Below are 17126 nucleotides of genomic sequence, written 5' to 3'. Positions count from 1 at the left end.
GTACAGAGTGTAGAGTGTAGGGTATAGAGTGTAGGGTATAGAGTGTAGGGTATAGAGTGTATGGTATAGAGTGTACGGTATAGAGTGTATGATATAGAGTGTATGGTATATAGTGTAGGGTATAGAGTGTTTGATATAGAGTGTATGGTATAGAGTGTAGGGTATAGAGTGTAGGGTATAGAGTGTATGGAATAGAGTGTATGGTATAGAGTGTAGGGTATAGAGTGTAGGGTATAGAGTGTAGAGTGTAGGGTATAGAGTGTAGGGTATAGAGTGTAGAATGTAGGGATTAGAGTGTAGGGTATAGAGTGTAGGGTATAGAGTGTAGAGTGTAGGGTATAGAGTGTAGAGTATAGAGTGTAGGGTATAGAGTGTAGGGTATAGAGTGTAAAGTGTAGAGTGTAGAGTATAGAGTGTAGAGTGTAGGGTATAGAGTGTAGGGTATAGAACGTAGGGTGTAGGGTATAGAGTGTAGGGTATAGAGTGTAGGGTATAGATTGTAGAGTGTAGAGTATAGAGTGTATGGTATAGAGTGTAGGGTGTAGAGTTTAGGGTATAGAGTGTAGGGTATAGGGTGTAGGTTATAGAGTGTAGGGTATAGAGTGTAGGGTATATAGTGTAGAGTATAGAGTGAAGGGTATAGAGTGTAGAGTATAGGGTATAGAGTGTAGGGTATATAGTGTATATTGTAGGGTATAGAGTGTAGGGTATAGAGTGTATGGTATAGAGTGTAGGGTATAGAGTGTAGAGTGTAGGGTATAGAGTGTAGGGTATAGTGTGTAGGGTATAGAGTGTAGGGTATAGGGTGTAGGTTATAGAGTGTAGGGTATAGAGTGTAGGGTATAGAGTATAGAGTGCAGGGTATAGAGTGTAGGGTATATAGTGTAGAGTATAGAGTGTAGGGTATAGAGTGTAGAGTGTAGGGTATAGAGTGTACGGTATAGAGTGTAGGGTATAGAGTGTAGAGTGTAGGGTATAGAGTGTAGGGTATAGAGTGTAGAGTGTAGGGTATATAGTGTAGAGTGTAGGGTATAGAGTGTAGGGTATAGAGTGTAGGGTATAGAGTGTAGGGTATAGAGTGTACAGTGTAGGGTATAGAGTGTAGGGTATAGAGTGTAGGGTATATAGTGTAGGGTATAGAGTGTAGGGTATAGAGTGTAGGGTATAGAGTGTAGGGTATAGAGTGTATGGAATAGAGTTTAGAGTGTAGAGTGTAGGGTATAGAGTGTAGGGTATAGAGTGTATGGTATAGAGTGTAGGGTATAGAGTGTGGGGTATAGAGTGTAGGGTATAGAGTGTAGAGTGTAGGGATTAGAGTGTAGGGTATAGAGTGTAGGATATAGAGTGTATGGAATAGAGTGTAGGGTATAGAGTGAAGAGTGTAGGGTATAGAGTGTAGGGTATAGAGCTTAGGGTGTAGGGTATAGAGTCTAGGGTATAGAGTGTAGAGTATAGAGTGTATGGTATAGAGTGTAGGGTGTAGAGTGTAGGGTATAGAGTGTACGTTATAGAGTGTAGAGTGTAGGGCATAGAGTGTATGGTATAGAGTGTAGGGTGTAGAGTGTATAGTATAGAGTGTAGAGTGTAGGGTATAGAGTGTAGAGTGTGGGGTATAGAGTGTAGAGTGTAGGGTATAGAGTGTATGATATAGAGTGTAGGGTATAGAGTGTATGGTATAGATTGCAGGGTATAGAGTGTAGGGTATAGAGTGTAGGGTATAGAGTGTAGAGTGTAGGGTACAGAGTGTAGGGTATAGAGTTTATGGTATAGAGTGTATGGTATAGATTGTAGGGTATAGAGTGTAGGGTATAGAGTGTAGAGTGTAGGGTATAGAGTGTAGAAAGTAGGGTATAGTGTGTAGGGTATAGAGTGTAGAGTGTAGGGTATAGAGTGTAGGGTTTAGAGTGTAGGGTATAGAGTGTAGGGTATAGAGTGTAGAGTGTAGGGTATAGAGTGTATGGTATAGGGTGTAGGGTATAGAGTGTAGGGTATAGAGTTTAGGGTATAGAGTGTATGGTATAGAGTGTAGAGTGTAGGGTATAGAGTGTATAGTGTAGGGTATAGAGTGTAGGGTATAGAGTGTAGGGTATATAGCGTATGGTATAGAGTGTAGGGAATAGAGTGTAGAGTGTAGGGTATAGAGTGTATGGTATAGAGTGTAGGGTATAGAGTGTAGAGTATAGAGTGTAGGGTATAGAGTGTAGGGTATAGAGTGTAGGGTATAGAATGTATGGTATAGAGTGTAGGGAATAGAGTGTAGAGTGTAGGGTATAGAGTGTATGGTGTAGACTGTAGGGTATAGAGTGTATAGTGTAGGGTATAGAGTGCAGGGTATAGAGTGTATGGAATAGAGTGTATGGAATATAGTGTACGGTATAGAGTGTAGAGTGTAGGGTATAGAGTGTAGGGTATAGAGCGTATGGTGTAGGGTATAGATTGTAGGGTATAGAGTGTAGGGTATAGAGTGTAGGGTATAGAGTGCATGATATAGAGGGTAGGGTGTAGAGTGTATGGTATAGAGTGTACAGTATAGAGTGTATGGTATAGAGTGTAGAGTGTAGGATATAGAGTTTATGGTATAGAGTGTAGGGTGTAGAGTGTATAGTATAGAGTGTAGGGTACAGAGTGTAGAGTGTATGGTATAGAGTGTACGGTATAGAGTGTATGATATATAGTGTATGGTATATAGTGTAGGGTATAGAGTGTTTGGTATAGAGTGTAAGGTATAGAGTGTAGAGAGTAGGGTATAGATTTTAGAGTGTAGAGTGTAGGGTATAGAGTGTAGGGTATAGAGTGTATGGAATAGAGTGTATGGTATAGAGTGTAGGGTGTAGAGTGTAGGGTATAGTGTGTAGAGTGTAGGGTATAGAGTGTAGGGTATAGAGTGTAGGGTATAGAGTGTATGGTATAGAGTGTAGGGTATAGAGTGTATGGTATAGATTGCAGGGTATAGAGTGTAGGGTATAGAGTGTAGGGTATAGTGTGTAGAGTGTAGGGTATAGAGTGTAGGGTATAGAGTGTAGGGTATAGAGTGTATGGTATAGAGTGTATGGTATAGATTGTAGGGTATAGAGTGTAGGGTATAGAGTGTAGAGTGTAGGGTATAGAGTGTAGAAAGTAGGGTATAGTGTGTAGGGTATAGAGTGTAGAGTGTAGGGTATAGAGTGTAGGGTATAGAGTGTAGATTGTATGGTATAGAGTGTAGGGTATAGAGTGTATAGTGTAGGGTATAGAGTGTAGAGTGTAGGGTATAGAGTGTAGGGTATAGAGTGTTGGGATATAGAGTGTAGGGTATAGAGTGTAGGGTATAGAGTGTAGGGTATAGATTGTAGGGTATAGAGTGTAGGGTATAGAGTGTAGGGTATAGAGTATATAGTGTAGGGTATAGAGTGTAGGGTATAGAGTGTAGAGTGTAGGGTATAGAGTGTAGGGTATAGAGTGTAGGGTATAGAGTGTAGGGTATAAAGTGTAGAGTGTAGGTTATAGAGTGTAGGGTATAGAGTGTAGGGTATAGAGTGTAGGGTATAGAGTGTAGAGTGTAGGGTGTAGAGTGTAGAGTGTAGGGTATAGAGTGTAAGGTATAGAGTGTTGGGTATAGAGTGTATGTTATAGAGTGTAGGGTATACAGTGTAGGGTATAGAGTGTAGGGTATAGAGTGTAGGGTATAGAGTGTAGGGTATAAAGTGTAGAGTGTAGGGTATAGAGTGTAGGGTTTAGAGTGTATGTTATAGAGTGTAGGGTATAGAGTGTAGAGTGTAGGGTATAGAGTGTAGGGTATAGAGTGTAGGGTATAGAGTGTAGAGTGTAGGGTATAGAGTGTAGAAAGTAGGGTATAGTGTGTAGGGTATAGAGTGTAGAGTGTAGGGTATAGAGTGTAGGGTATAGAGTGTAGATTGTATGGTATAGAGTGTAGGGTATAGAGTGTATAGTGTAGGGTATAGAGTGTAGAGTGTAGGGTATAGAGTGTAGGGTATAGAGTGTTGGGATATAGAGTGTAGGGTATAGAGTGTCGGGTATAGAGTGTAGGGTATAGATTGTAGGGTAAAGAGTGTAGGGTATAGAGTGTAGGGTATAGAGTATATAGTGTAGGGTATAGAGTGTAGGGTATAGAGTGTAGAGTGTAGGGTATAGAGTGTAGGGTATAGAGTGTAGGGTATAGAGTGTAGGGTATAAAGTGTAGAGTGTAGGGTATAGAGTGTAGAGTGTAGGGTGTAGAGTGGAGAGTGTAGGGTATAGAGTGTAAGGTATAGAGTGTAGGGTATAGAGTGTATGTTATAGAGTGTAGGTATAGAGTGTAGAGTGTAGGGTATAGAGTGTAGGGTATAGAGTGTAGAAAGTAGGGTATACTGTGTAGGGTATAGAGTGTAGGGTATAGAGTGTATGGTATAGAGTGTAGAGTGTAGGGTATAGAGTGTAGAAAGTAGGGTATAGTGTGTAGGGTATAGAGTGTAGAGTGTAGGGTATAGAGTGTAGGGTATAGAGTGTAGATTGTATGGTATAGAGTGTAGGGTATAGAGTGTATAGTGTAGGGTATATAGTGTAGAGTGTAGGGTATAGAGTGTAGGGTATAGAGTGTTGGGATATAGAGTGTAGGGTATAGAGTGTAGGGTATAGAGTGTAGGGTATAGATTGTAGGGTATAGAGTGTAGGGTATAGAGTGTAGGGTATAGAGTATATAGTGTAGGGTATAGAGTGTAGGTTATAGAGTGTAGAGTGTAGGGTATAGAGTGTAGGGTATAGAGTGTAGGGTATAGAGTGTAGGGTATAAAGTGTAGAGTGTAGGGTATAGAGTGTAGGGTATAGAGTGTAGAGTGTAGGGTGTAGAGTGGAGAGTGTAGGGTATAGAGTGTAAGGTATAGAGTGTAGGGTATAGAGTGTATGTTATAGAGTCTAGGTTATAGAGTGTAGAGTGTAGGGTATAGAGTGTAGGGTATAGAGTGTAGGGTATAGAGTGTAGGGTATAAAGTCTAGAGTGTAGGGTATAGAGTGTAGGGTTTAGAGTGTATGTTATAGAGTGTAGGGTATAGAGTGTAGAGTGTAGGATATAGAGTGTAGAGTGTAGAGTATAGAGTGTAGGGTATATAGTGTAGGGTATAGAGTGTAGGGTATAGAGTGTAGGGTATAGAGTGTAGAGTGTAGGGTATAGAGTGTAGGGTATAGAGTGTAGAGTGTAGGGTATAGAGTGTATGGTATAGAGTGTAGGGTGTAGAGTGTATGGTATAGAGTGTAGGGTATAGAGTGTAGAGTGTAGGGTATAAAGTGTAGGGTATAGAGTGTAGGGTGTAGGGTATAGAGTGTAGAGTGTAGGGTATAGAGTGTATGGTATAATGTGTAGGGTATAGAGTGTAGGGTGTAGAGTGTAGGGTATAGAGTGTAGGGTATAGAGTGTAGGGTATAGAGTGTAGGGTATAGAGTGTAGGGTATAGTGTGTAGAGTGTAGGGTATAGAGTGTATGGTATAGAGTGTAGGGTGTAGAGTGTATAGTATAGAGTGTAGAGTGTAGGGTATAGAGTGTAGAGTGTGGGGTATAGAGTGTAGAGTGTAGGGTATAGAGTGTATGATATAGAGTGTATAGTATAGATTGCAGGGTATAGAGTGTAGGGTATAGAGTGTAGGGTATAGAGTGTAGAGTGTAGGGTACAGAGTGTAGGGTATAGAGTGTATGGTATAGAGTGTATGGTATAGATTGTAGGGTATAGAGTGTAGGGTATAGAGTGTAGAGTGTAGGGTATAGAGTGTAGAAAGTAGGGTATAGTGTGTAGGGTATAGAGTGTAGAGTGTAGGGTATAGAGTGTAGGGTTTAGAGTTTAGGGTATAGAGTGTAGGGTATAGAGTGTAGAGTGTAGGGTATAGAGTGTATGGTATAGGGTGTAGGGTATAGAGTGTAGGGTATAGAGTGTAGGGTATAGAGTGTAGGGTATAGAGTGTAGAGTGTAGGGTATAGAGTTTAGGGTATAGAGTGTATGGTATAGAGTGTAGAGTGTAGGGTATAGAGTGTATAGTGTATGGTATAGAGTGTAGGGAATAGAGTGTAGATTGTATGGTGTAAAGTGTATGGTATAGAGTGTAGGGTATAGAGTGTAGAGTATAGAGTGTAGGGTATAGAGTGTAGGGTATAGAGTGTAGGGTATAGAATGTATGGTATAGAGTGTAGGGAAAAGAGTGTAGAGTGTAGGGTATAGAGTGTATGGTGTAGAGTGTAGGGTATAGAGTGTATAGTGTAGGGTATAGAGTGCAGGGTATAGAGTGTATGGAATAGAGTGTATGGAATATAGTGTACGGTGTAGAGTGTAGGGTATAGAGTGTAGGGTATAGAGCGTATGGTGTAGGGTATAGATTGTAGGGTATAGAGTGTAGGGTATAGAGTGTAGAGTGTAGGGTATAGAGTGCATGATATAGAGGGTAGGGTGTAGAGTGTATGGTATAGAGTGTACAGTATAGAGTGTATGGTATAGAGTGTAGAGTGTAGGATATAGAGTTTATGGTATAGAGTGTAGGGTGTAGTGTGTATGGTATAGAGTGTACGGTATAGAGTGTATGATATATAGTGTATGGTATATAGTGTAGGGTATAGAGTGTTTGGTATAGAGTGTAAGGTATAGAGTGTAGAGAGTAGGGTATAGATTTTAGAGTGTAGAGTGTAGGGTATAGAGTGTAGGGTATAGAGTGTATGGAATAGAGTGTATGGTATAGAGTGTAGGGTGTAGAGTGTAGGGTATAGTGTGTAGAGTGTAGGGTATAGAGTGTAGGGTATAGAGTGTAGGGTATAGAGTGTATGGTATAGAGTGTAGGGTATAGAGTGTATGGTATAGATTGCAGGGTATAGAGTGTAGGGTATAGAGTGTAGGGTATAGTGTGTAGAGTGTAGGGTATAGAGTGTAGGGTATAGAGTGTAGGGTATAGAGTGTATGGTATAGAGTGTATGGTATAGATTGTAGGGTATAGCGTGTAGGGTATAGAGTGTAGAGTGTAGGGTATAGAGTGTAGAAAGTAGGGTATAGTGTGTAGGGTATAGAGTGTAGAGTGTAGGGTATAGAGTGTAGGGTATAGAGTGTAGATTGTATGGTATAGAGTGTAGGGTATAGAGTGTATAGTGTAGGGTATAGAGTGTAGAGTGTAGGGTATGGAGTGTAGGGTATAGAGTGTTGGGATATAGAGTGTAGGGTATAGAGTGTAGGGTATAGATTGTAGGGTATAGAGTGTAGGGTATAGAGTGTAGGGTATAGAGTATATAGTGTAGGGTATAGAGTGTAGGGTATAGAGTGTAGAGTGTAGGGTATAGAGTGTAGGGTATAGAGTGTAGGGTATAGAGTGTAGGGTATAAAGTGTAGAGTGTAGGTTATAGAGTGTAGGGTATAGAGTGTAGGGTATAGAGTGTAGGGTATAGAGTGTAGAGTGTAGGGTGTAGAGTGTAGAGTGTAGGGTATAGAGTGTAAGGTATAGAGTGTTGGGTATAGAGTGTATGTTATAGAGTGTAGGGTATAGAGTGTAGGGTATAGAGTGTAGGGTATAGAGTGTAGGGTATAAAGTGTAGAGTGTAGAGTATAGAGTGTAGGGTTTAGAGTGTATGTTATAGAGTGTAGGGTATAGAGTGTAGAGTGTAGGGTATAGAGTGTAGGGTACATAGTGTAGGGTATAGAGTGTAGGGTATAGAGTGTAGGGTATAGAGTGTAGAGTGTAGGGTATAGAGTGTAGAAAGTAGGGTATAGTGTGTAGGGTATAGAGTGTAGAGTGTAGGGTATAGAGTGTAGGGTATAGAGTGTAGATTGTATGGTATAGAGTGTAGGGTATAGAGTGTATAGTGTAGGGTATAGAGTGTAGAGTGTAGGGTATAGAGTGTAGGGTATAGAGTGTTGGGATATAGAGTGTAGGGTATAGAGTGTCGGGTATAGAGTGTAGGGTATAGATTGTAGGGTAAAGAGTGTAGGGTATAGAGTGTAGGGTATAGAGTATATAGTGTAGGGTATAGAGTGTAGGGTATAGAGTGTAGAGTGTAGGGTATAGAGTGTAGGGTATAGAGTGTAGTTTATAGAGTGTAGGGTATAAAGTGTAGAGTGTAGGGTATAGAGTGTAGGGTATAGAGTGTAGAGTGTAGAGTGTAGGGTATAGAGTGTAAGGTATAGAGTGTAGGGTATAGAGTGTATGTTATAGAGTGTAGGTATAGAGTGTAGAGTGTAGGGTATAGAGTGTAGGGTATAGAGTGTAGAAAGTAGGGTATAGTGTGTAGGGTATAGAGTGTAGGGTATAGAGTGTATGGTATAGAGTGTAGAGTGTAGGGTATAGAGTGTAGAAAGTAGGGTATAGTGTGTAGGGTATAGAGTGTAGAGTGTAGGGTATAGAGTGTAGGGTAGAGAGTGTAGATTGTATGGTATAGAGTGTAGGGTATAGAGTGTATAGTGTAGGGTATATAGTGTAGAGTGTAGGGTATAGAGTGTAGGGTATAGAGTGTTGGGATATAGAGTGTAGGGTATAGAGTGTAGGGTATAGAGTGTAGGGTATAGATTGTAGGGTATAGAGTGTCGGGTATAGAGTGTAGGGTATAGAGTATATAGTGTAGGGTATAGAGTGTAGGTTATAGAGTGTAGAGTGTAGGGTATAGAGTGTAGGGTATAGAGTGTAGGGTATAGAGTGTAGGGTATAAAGTGTAGAGTGTAGGGTATAGAGTGTAGGGTATAGAGTGTAGAGTGTAGGGTGTAGAGTGGAGAGTGTAGGGTATAGAGTGTAAGGTATAGAGTGTAGGGTATAGAGTGTATGTTATAGAGTCTAGGGTATAGAGTGTAGAGTGTAGGGTATAGAGTGTAGGGTATAGAGTGTAGGGTATAGAGTGTAGGGTATAAAGTCTAGAGTGTAGGGTATAGAGTGTAGGGTTTAGAGTGTATGTTATAGAGTGTAGGGTATAGAGTGTAGAGTGTAGGATATAGAGTGTAGAGTGTAGGGTATAGAGTGTATGGTATAGAGTGTAGGGTGTAGAGTGTATAGTATAGAGTGTAGAGTGTAGGGTATAGAGTGTAGAGTGTGGGGTATAGAGTGTAGAGTGTAGGGTATAGAGTGTATGATATAGAGTGTAGGGTATAGAGTGTATAGTATAGATTGCAGGGTATAGAGTGTAGGGTATAGAGTGTAGGGTATAGAGTGTAGAGTGTAGGGTACAGAGTGTAGGGTATAGAGTGTATGGTATAGAGTGTATGGTATAGATTGTAGGGTATAGAGTGTAGGGTATAGAGTGTAGAGTGTAGGGTATAGAGTGTAGAAAGTAGGGTATAGTGTGTAGGGTATAGAGTGTAGAGTGTAGGGTATAGAGTGTAGGGTTTAGAGTGTAGGGTATAGAGTGTAGGGTATAGAGTGTAGAGTGTAGGGTATAGAGTGTATGGTATAGGGTGTAGGGTATAGAGTATAGGGTATAGAGTGTAGGGTATAGAGTGTAGGGTATAGAGTGTAGAGTGTAGGGTATAGAGTTTAGGGTATAGAGTGTATGGTATAGTGTGTAGAGTGTAGGGTATAGAGTGTATAGTGTAGGGTATAGAGTGTAGGGTATAGAGTGTAGGGTATATAGCGTATGGTATAGAGTGTAGGGAATAGAGTGTAGATTGTATGGTGTAGAGTGTATGGTATAGAGTGTAGGGTATAGAGTGTAGAGTATAGAGTGTAGGGTATAGAGTGTAGGGTATAGAGTGTAGGGTATAGAATGTATGGTATAGAGTGTAGGGAATAGAGTGTAGAGTGTAGGGTATAGAGTGTATGGTGTAGAGTGTAGGGTATAGAGTGCTTAGTGTAGGGTATAGAGTGCAGGGTATAGAGTGTATGGAATAGAGTGTATGGAATATAGTGTACGGTATAGAGTGTAGAGTGTAGGGTATAGAGTGTAGGGTATAGAGCGTATGGTGTAGGGTATAGATTGTAGGGTATAGAGTGTAGAGTGTAGGGTATAGAGTGCATGATATAGAGGGTAGGGTGTAGAGTGTATGGTATAGAGTGTACAGTATAGAGTGTATGGTGTAGAGTGTAGGATATAGAGTGTATGGTATAGAGTGTAGGGTGTAGAGTGTATAGTATAGAGTGTAGGGTACAGAGTGTAGAGTGTAGGGTATAGAGTGTAGGGTATAGTGTGTATGGTATAGAGTGTACGGTATAGAGTGTATGATATAGAGTGTATGGTATATAGTGTAGGGTATAGAGTGTTTGGTATAGAGTGTAAGGTATAGAGTGTAGAGAGTAGGGTATAGATTTTAGAGTGTAGAGTGTAGGGTATAGAGTGTAGGGTATAGAGTGTATGGAATAGAGTGTATGGTATAGAGTGTAGGGTGTAGAGTGTAGGGTATAGTGTGTAGAGTGTAGGGTATAGAGTGTAGGGTATAGAGTGTAGGGTATAGAGTGTATGGTATAGAGTGTAGGGTATAGAGTGTATGGTATAGATTGCAGGGTATAGAGTGTAGGGTATAGAGTGTAGGGTATAGTGTGTAGAGTGTAGGGTATAGAGTGTAGGGTATAGAGTGTAGGGTATAGAGTGTATGGTATAGAGTGTATGGTATAGATTGTAGGGTATAGAGTGTAGGGTATAGAGTGTAGAGTGTAGGGTATAGAGTGTAGAAAGTAGGGTATAGTGTGTAGGGTATAGAGTGTAGAGTGTAGGGTATAGAGTGTAGGGTATAGAGTGTAGATTGTATGGTATAGAGTGTAGGGTATAGAGTGTATAGTGTAGGGTATAGAGTGTAGAGTGTAGGGTATAGAGTGTAGGGCAGGGGTCGGGAACCTATGGCTCGCGAGCCAGATATGGCTCTTTTGATGGCCGTATCTGGCTCGCAGACAAGGGGCCCGGGGCCGGCAAGTCAGACGCCCCTGGTCACCGCACTATGTCCGCCTCCTGCTCCCGCACACTTCCGTCACTTACTTCTATCTATAGATAAGCAGCAGTGCGCAGGCTCAGTGATGCTGCAGAGCGGCTCCTCCCATCCATAGCAGGGGGTGGCTCTCTGTATCCGCCGCCACGCCCCTGACATGCCCACTACACAAGCATCGCGTGCGGATGCTTTCTTCAGTTCCCATGTTTCCGGCGGTGCCCGGAAGCGGCAGCACCTGTTTCCATAGTGACCCGCGGCCGTCCTAGCCATGTCCTGTCACGCACTGCGGCTCCGACTCTGCCGCCTGTCCCCGGCCCTCAGGGGCCCCCGCAGGAGCCTTCATTATGTCCAGGGCCAGAACCCCGACCCCTAAACCAAGGAGTACTTCTACTACATCGACCACCAGGGACAGGTACGGGGGCACAGTGCAGCAGGAGCTCGGGCCCCTGGGGCCCATAGCTGTGATCAGCTGCAGCGTGATTTCTCCTCTTTATTTTACAGCCCGCACAGTGGTATGTATATACCGCACAGCCCGCACAGTGGTCTATCCATCCGGCTGTGCTGTATAGACCACTGTGCGGGCTGTGCTGGATAGACCACTGTGCGGGCTGTGCTGTATAGACCACTGTGCGGGCTGTGCTGGATATACCGCTGTGCGGCCTGTGCTGTATAGACCACTGTGCGGGCTGTGCTGTATAGACCACTGTGCACCCGACTAACCCGTGACGAAAAGAAGACAGCTCTTCTAGAGGTCTACTAAAGTTCTATAGCACAAGGACCAAAAGAAACCTGGAGTTGGCCCTGCTTGCAGACAAATCCACAAATTAAAGAAATAATGACTCAGAGCCTTCTTTTCACCCCACAGTACTGCCCTTTATTGAAGAAGATGGCTGAAAGAAAGAAGGATGAGGAGTATCGTACTTTTCAGCAGGAGTGGACAGACAAATTTGCCTTTGTGGAGAGAGCAGGTTCACCAGTTTGTCTTATATGCAATGATAAAATTGCATCTATGAAGCGGTCAAATATAAAGCGCCACTTTGACACACGCCATGCTTCATTTGCATCGAAATATCCTGAAGGGGACAGCAGGAAGAAAGCCTGTCAAGAGCTGCTGTGCAAAGTGCAAGCTAGTCAGCAGCAACTTCGAGTTTGGACCCAACAAGGTGACTTAAATTCGGCTAGCTTTGTTGGTGCTTTGGCAATTGTCAGAAACGGAAAACCATTCACAGATGGGGAGTATGCCAAAACATTTATGCTTGATGTTGCCAATGAACTTTTTGATGATTTTCCGGATAAAGCCAAGATTATCAAACGGATAAAAGACATGCCTCTGTCAGCAAGAACAGTTCATGACCGTGCCATCATGATGGCAAATCAGATTGAGGCATCCCAAGTGAAGGACATAAATACAGCTCTGTTCTTTTCTCTTGCTTTGGATAAATCAACTGACGTAAGCCATATATCTCAGTTCAGCATCATTGCAAGGTATGCTGTCGGTGACACGTTACATGAGGAAAGTCTTGCTGTTTTGCCTCTGAAAGGGACAACAAGAGGGGATGATTTGTTCAAGTCATTCACTGAGTTCACTAAAGAAAAAAATCTACCAATGCATAAACTTATTTCAGTGTGTACTGATGGTGCTCCAAGCATGGTAGGAAAAAACAAAGGATTTGTAGCGCTTCTTCGTGAACATGAAAAAAGACCTATCCTTAGTTTTCACTGCATCCTACATCAGGAGGCACTTTGTGCTCAGATGTTTGGTGAGCAGCTTGGTGAGGTGATGTCACTTGTCATTCAGGTGGTCAACTTTATTGTTGCCCGTGCTTTAAATGATCGCCAGTTTAAAACACTCCTGGATGAAGTTGGGAATAATTATCCTGGTCTGCTTCTGCACAGCAACGTGCGCTGGCTGTCAAGAGGGAAGGTGCTCAGCCGTTTCGCAGCTTGTCTGAGTGAAATACGAACTTTTCTTGAAATGAAAAACGTTGACCATCCTGAGTTGTCCAACACTGAGTGGCTCCTGAAGTTCTTCTATCTTGTAGATATGACTGAACATCTGAACCAGCTCAATGTGAAAATGCAAGGCGTTGGTAATACAGTTTTATCGCTTCAACAAGCTGTGTTTGCATTTGAAAATAAGCTGGAACTGTTTATCGCAGACATTGAAACAGGTCGTTTAATACACTTTGAAAAACTGGGAGAGTTTAAAGATGCATGCACAGCAAATGACCCTGCACAACATCTTGATATTCAGCAGCTAGCAGGCTTTACATCCAATCTCCTGCAATCATTCAAAGCGCGCTTTGGAGAATTTCGTGAGCACACTCGTCTTTTTAAGTTCATCACTCATCCACATGAGTGTGCACTGGACAGCACTGACCTGAGTTATATCCCTGGTGTCTCCATCAGAGATTTTGAGCTACAAGCTGCTGACCTGAAGGCTTCAGACATGTGGGTGAATAAGTTTAAATCACTTAATGAAGATTTGGAAAAACTTGCACGACAGCAAGCAGAGTTGGCAAGCAAACACAAGTGGAGAGAAATGAAACAACTCCAACATGCAGACCAGCTGATTGTCAAAACTTGGAATGCACTTCCTGTCACATACCAAACACTGCAGTGTGTGGGTATTGCTGTACTGACAATGTTTGGCTCTACCTATGCATGCGAGCAGTCTTTCTCACATCTAAAGCACATCAAGACTAACATACGTTCACGTTTAACGGATGGAAGTCTCAACGCCTGCATGAAGCTAAACCTCACCACGTATGAACCAGATTACAAAGCCATCAGCAAATCCATGCAGCACCAGAAGTCACATTAATGGTAGGAAGTATTCTATTCATCGTTGGTTAGCAACAGCATTAAAACGTTATTATGTTATAAAAAAAAGAGTTCGGAGATTTGTTGTTCTTTAAAATTAAATACAAGTCAATGTGTGCACTTTATGTACAGTGAGACTATTTAATAAAGTTAAATTATTTATTACGCTGGGTGTGCCTGCTTGTATGTACCACTTTAAGTAGTAAATGCTTTAGTTCCCTATGGGTCTGAGCCTCTCTTTTTTGTTCATTTTCTGTAAGACCAACACTTTTAAAAGGGCCACTGACAGATACAATTGCTCCAGCGGTCACTTAGTACACAAAGGAGTGTTCCTCACTGCTGCACTAAGCCACCGCTGGACCTAAACAATAATTCGCTGTAAAATAATAAAATAGACAATTGACATAACTGACAATGCGTTGTGTGACATGTCCAACATTCCAGCTTCTTTCTTCTGCGAATGCCTCAAAGCTGGCATTCTCTCAACATCAGGTGGGAAGAATGCCAGCTTCCAGTCATGCGCAGGAAAAAGAAGAAGCCAGACTGCTGGACTGATGTCATGCATCGCAAGCTCACAATGTAAGTTATTTATTTAATTTTTTACTGCTAATTACCATTGTTTCAGTCCAGTTGTGGCTTTATACAGCAGGGAGGAGCATTCCTTGCTGTACTAAGTGAACATTGGAGCGATTGATCTGTCAATGGCCCTTTAAACATATTGTACGGCTCTCGCGGAATTATATTTCAAAATATGTGGCGTTTACGGCTCTCTAAGCCAAAAAGGTTCCTGACCCCTGGTGTAGGGTATAGAGTGTTGGGATATAGAGTGTAGGGTATAGAGTGTAGGGTATAGAGTGTAGGGTATAGATTGTAGGGTATAGAGTGTAGGGTATAGAGTGTAGGGTATAGAGTATATAGTGTATGGTATAGAGTGTAGGGTATAGAGTGTAGAGTGTAGGGTATAGAGTGTAGGGTATAGAGTGTAGGGTATAGAGTGTAGGGTATAAAGTGTAGAGTGTAGGTTATAGAGTGTAGGGTATAGAGTGTAGGGTATAGAGTGTAGGGTATAGAGTGTAGAGTGTAGGGTGTAGAGTGTAGAGTGTAGGGTATAGAGTGTAAGGTATAGAGTGTTGGGTATAGAGTGTATGTTATAGAGTGTAGGGTATAGAGTGTAGGGTATAGAGTGTAGGGTATAGAGTGTAGGGTATAAAGTGTAGAGTGTAGGGTATAGAGTGTAGGGTTTAGAGTGTATGTTATAGAGTGTAGGGTATAGAGTGTAGAGTGTAGGGTATAGAGTGTAGGGTATATAGTGTAGGGTATAGTGTGTAGGGTATAGAGTGTAGGGTATAGAGTGTAGAGTGTAGGGTATAGAGTGTAGAAAGTAGGGTATAGTGTGTAGGGTATAGAGTGTAGAGTGTAGGGTATAGAGTGTAGGGTATAGAGTGTAGATTGTATGGTATAGAGTGTAGGGTATAGAGTGTATAGTGTAGGGTATAGAGTGTAGAGTGTAGGGTATAGAGTGTAGGGTATAGAGTGTAGGGTATAGAGTGTCGGGTATAGAGTGTAGGGTATAGATTGTAGGGTAAAGAGTGTAGGGTATAGAGTGTAGGGTATAGAGTATATAGTGTAGGGTATAGAGTGTAGGGTATAGAGTGTAGAGTGTAGGGTATAGAGTGTAGGGTATAGAGTGGAGAGTGTAGGGTATAGAGTGTAGGGTATAGAGTGTAGAGTGTAGGGTGTAGAGTGGAGAGTGTAGGGTATAGAGTGTAAGGTATAGAGTGTAGGGTATAGAGTGTATGTTATAGAGTGTAGGTATAGAATGTAGGGTATAGAGTGTAGGGTATAGAGTGTAGAAAGTAGGGTATAGTGTGTAGGGTATAGAGTGTAGGGTATAGAGTGTATGGTATAGAGTGTAGAGTGTAGGGTATAGGGTGTAGAAAGTAGGGTATAGTGTGTAGGGTATAGAGTGTAGAGTGTAGGGTATAGAGTGTAGGGTATAGAGTGTAGATTGTATGGTATAGAGTGTAGGGTATAGAGTGTATAGTGTAGGGTATATAGTGTAGAGTGTAGGGTATAGAGTGTAGGGTATAGAGTGTTGGGATATAGAGTGTAGGGTATAGAGTGTAGGGTATAGAGTGTAGGGTATAGATTGTAGGGTATAGAGTGTAGGCTATAGAGTGTAGGGTATAGAGTATATAGTGTAGGGTATAGAGTGTAGGTTATAGAGTGTAGAGTGTAGGGTATAGAGTGTAGGGTATAGAGTGTAGGGTATAGAGTGTAGGGTATAGAGTGTAGAGTGTAGGGTGTAGAGTGGAGAGTGTAGGGTATAGAGTGTAAGGTATAGAGTGTAGGGTATAGAGTGTATGTTATAGAGTGTAGGTATAGAATGTAGGGTATAGAGTGTAGGGTATAGAGTGTAGAAAGTAGGGTATAGTGTGTAGGGTATAGAGTGTAGGGTATAGAGTGTATGGTATAGAGTGTAGAGTGTAGGGTATAGAGTGTAGAAAGTAGGGTATAGTGTGTAGGGTATAGAGTGTAGAGTGTAGGGTATAGAGTGTAGGGTATAGAGTGTAGATTGTATGGTATAGAGTGTAGGGTATAGAGTGTATAGTGTAGGGTATATAGTGTAGAGTGTAGGGTATAGAGTGTAGGGTATAGAGTGTTGGGATATAGAGTGTAGGGTATAGAGTGTAGGGTATAGAGTGTAGGGTATAGATTGTAGGGTATAGAGTGTAGGCTATAGAGTGTAGGGTATAGAGTATATAGTGTAGGGTATAGAGTGTAGGTTATAGAGTGTAGAGTGTAGGGTATAGAGTGTAGGGTATAGAGTGTAGGGTATAGAGTGTAGGGTATAAAGTGTAGAGTGTAGGGTATAGAGTGTAGGGTATAGAGTGTAGAGTGTAGGGTGTAGAGTGGAGAGTGTAGGGTATAGAGTGTAAGGTATAGAGTGTAGGGTATAGAGTGTATGTTATAGAGTGTAGGGTATAGAGTGTAGAGTGTAGGGTATAGAGTGTAGGGTATAGAGTGTAGGGTATAGAGTGTAGGGTATAAAGTGTAGAGTGTAGGGTATAGAGTGTAGGGTTTAGAGTGTATGTTATAGAGTGTAGGGTATAGAGTGTAGAGTATAGGATATAGAGTGTAGAGTGTAGGGTATAGAGTGTAGGGTATATAGTGTAGGGTATAGAGTGTAGGGTATAGAGTGCAGGGTATAGAGTGTAGAGTGTAGGGTATAGAGTGTAGGGTATAGAGTGTAGAGTGTAGGGTATAGAGTGTATGGTATAGAGTGTAGGGTGTAGAGTGTATGGTATAGAGTGTAGGGTATAGAGTGTAGAGTGTAGGGTATAGAGTGTAGGGTGTAGAGTGTAGGGTATAGAGTGTAGGGTATAGAGTGTAGAGTGTAGGGTATAAAGTGTAGGGTATAGAGTGTAGGGAGTAGGGTATAGAGTGTAGAGTGTAGGGTATAGA

At 41.8% G+C, this 17126-nt stretch overlaps 1 protein-coding gene across 1 annotated transcript; it reads left to right on the top strand.

The window, feature by feature from the left end:
• The first annotated feature begins 11724 nt into the window (after nt 1-11724).
• LOC138654946 (general transcription factor II-I repeat domain-containing protein 2-like) lies at nt 11725-13662 on the top strand. The gene has a single exon (XM_069743533.1). It carries the CDS (start codon nt 11725-11727, stop codon nt 13660-13662), a length of 1938 nt encoding a protein of 645 aa, XP_069599634.1.
• Nucleotides 13663-17126: the final 3464 nt, after the last annotated feature.

This window comes from Ranitomeya imitator, unplaced genomic scaffold (assembly GCF_032444005.1).
Source record: "Ranitomeya imitator isolate aRanImi1 unplaced genomic scaffold, aRanImi1.pri SCAFFOLD_179, whole genome shotgun sequence".
Classification (NCBI taxonomy): domain Eukaryota; kingdom Metazoa; phylum Chordata; class Amphibia; order Anura; family Dendrobatidae; genus Ranitomeya; species Ranitomeya imitator.
This window is presented reverse-complemented; position numbering and strand designations above follow the sequence as displayed.

What these genes read in the sequence shown, in the direction of transcription:
- LOC138654946 (XM_069743533.1), top strand. Translation starts at nt 11,725, where the DNA reads ATGGCTGAAAGAAAGAAGGATGAGGAGTATCGTACTTTTCAGCAGGAG.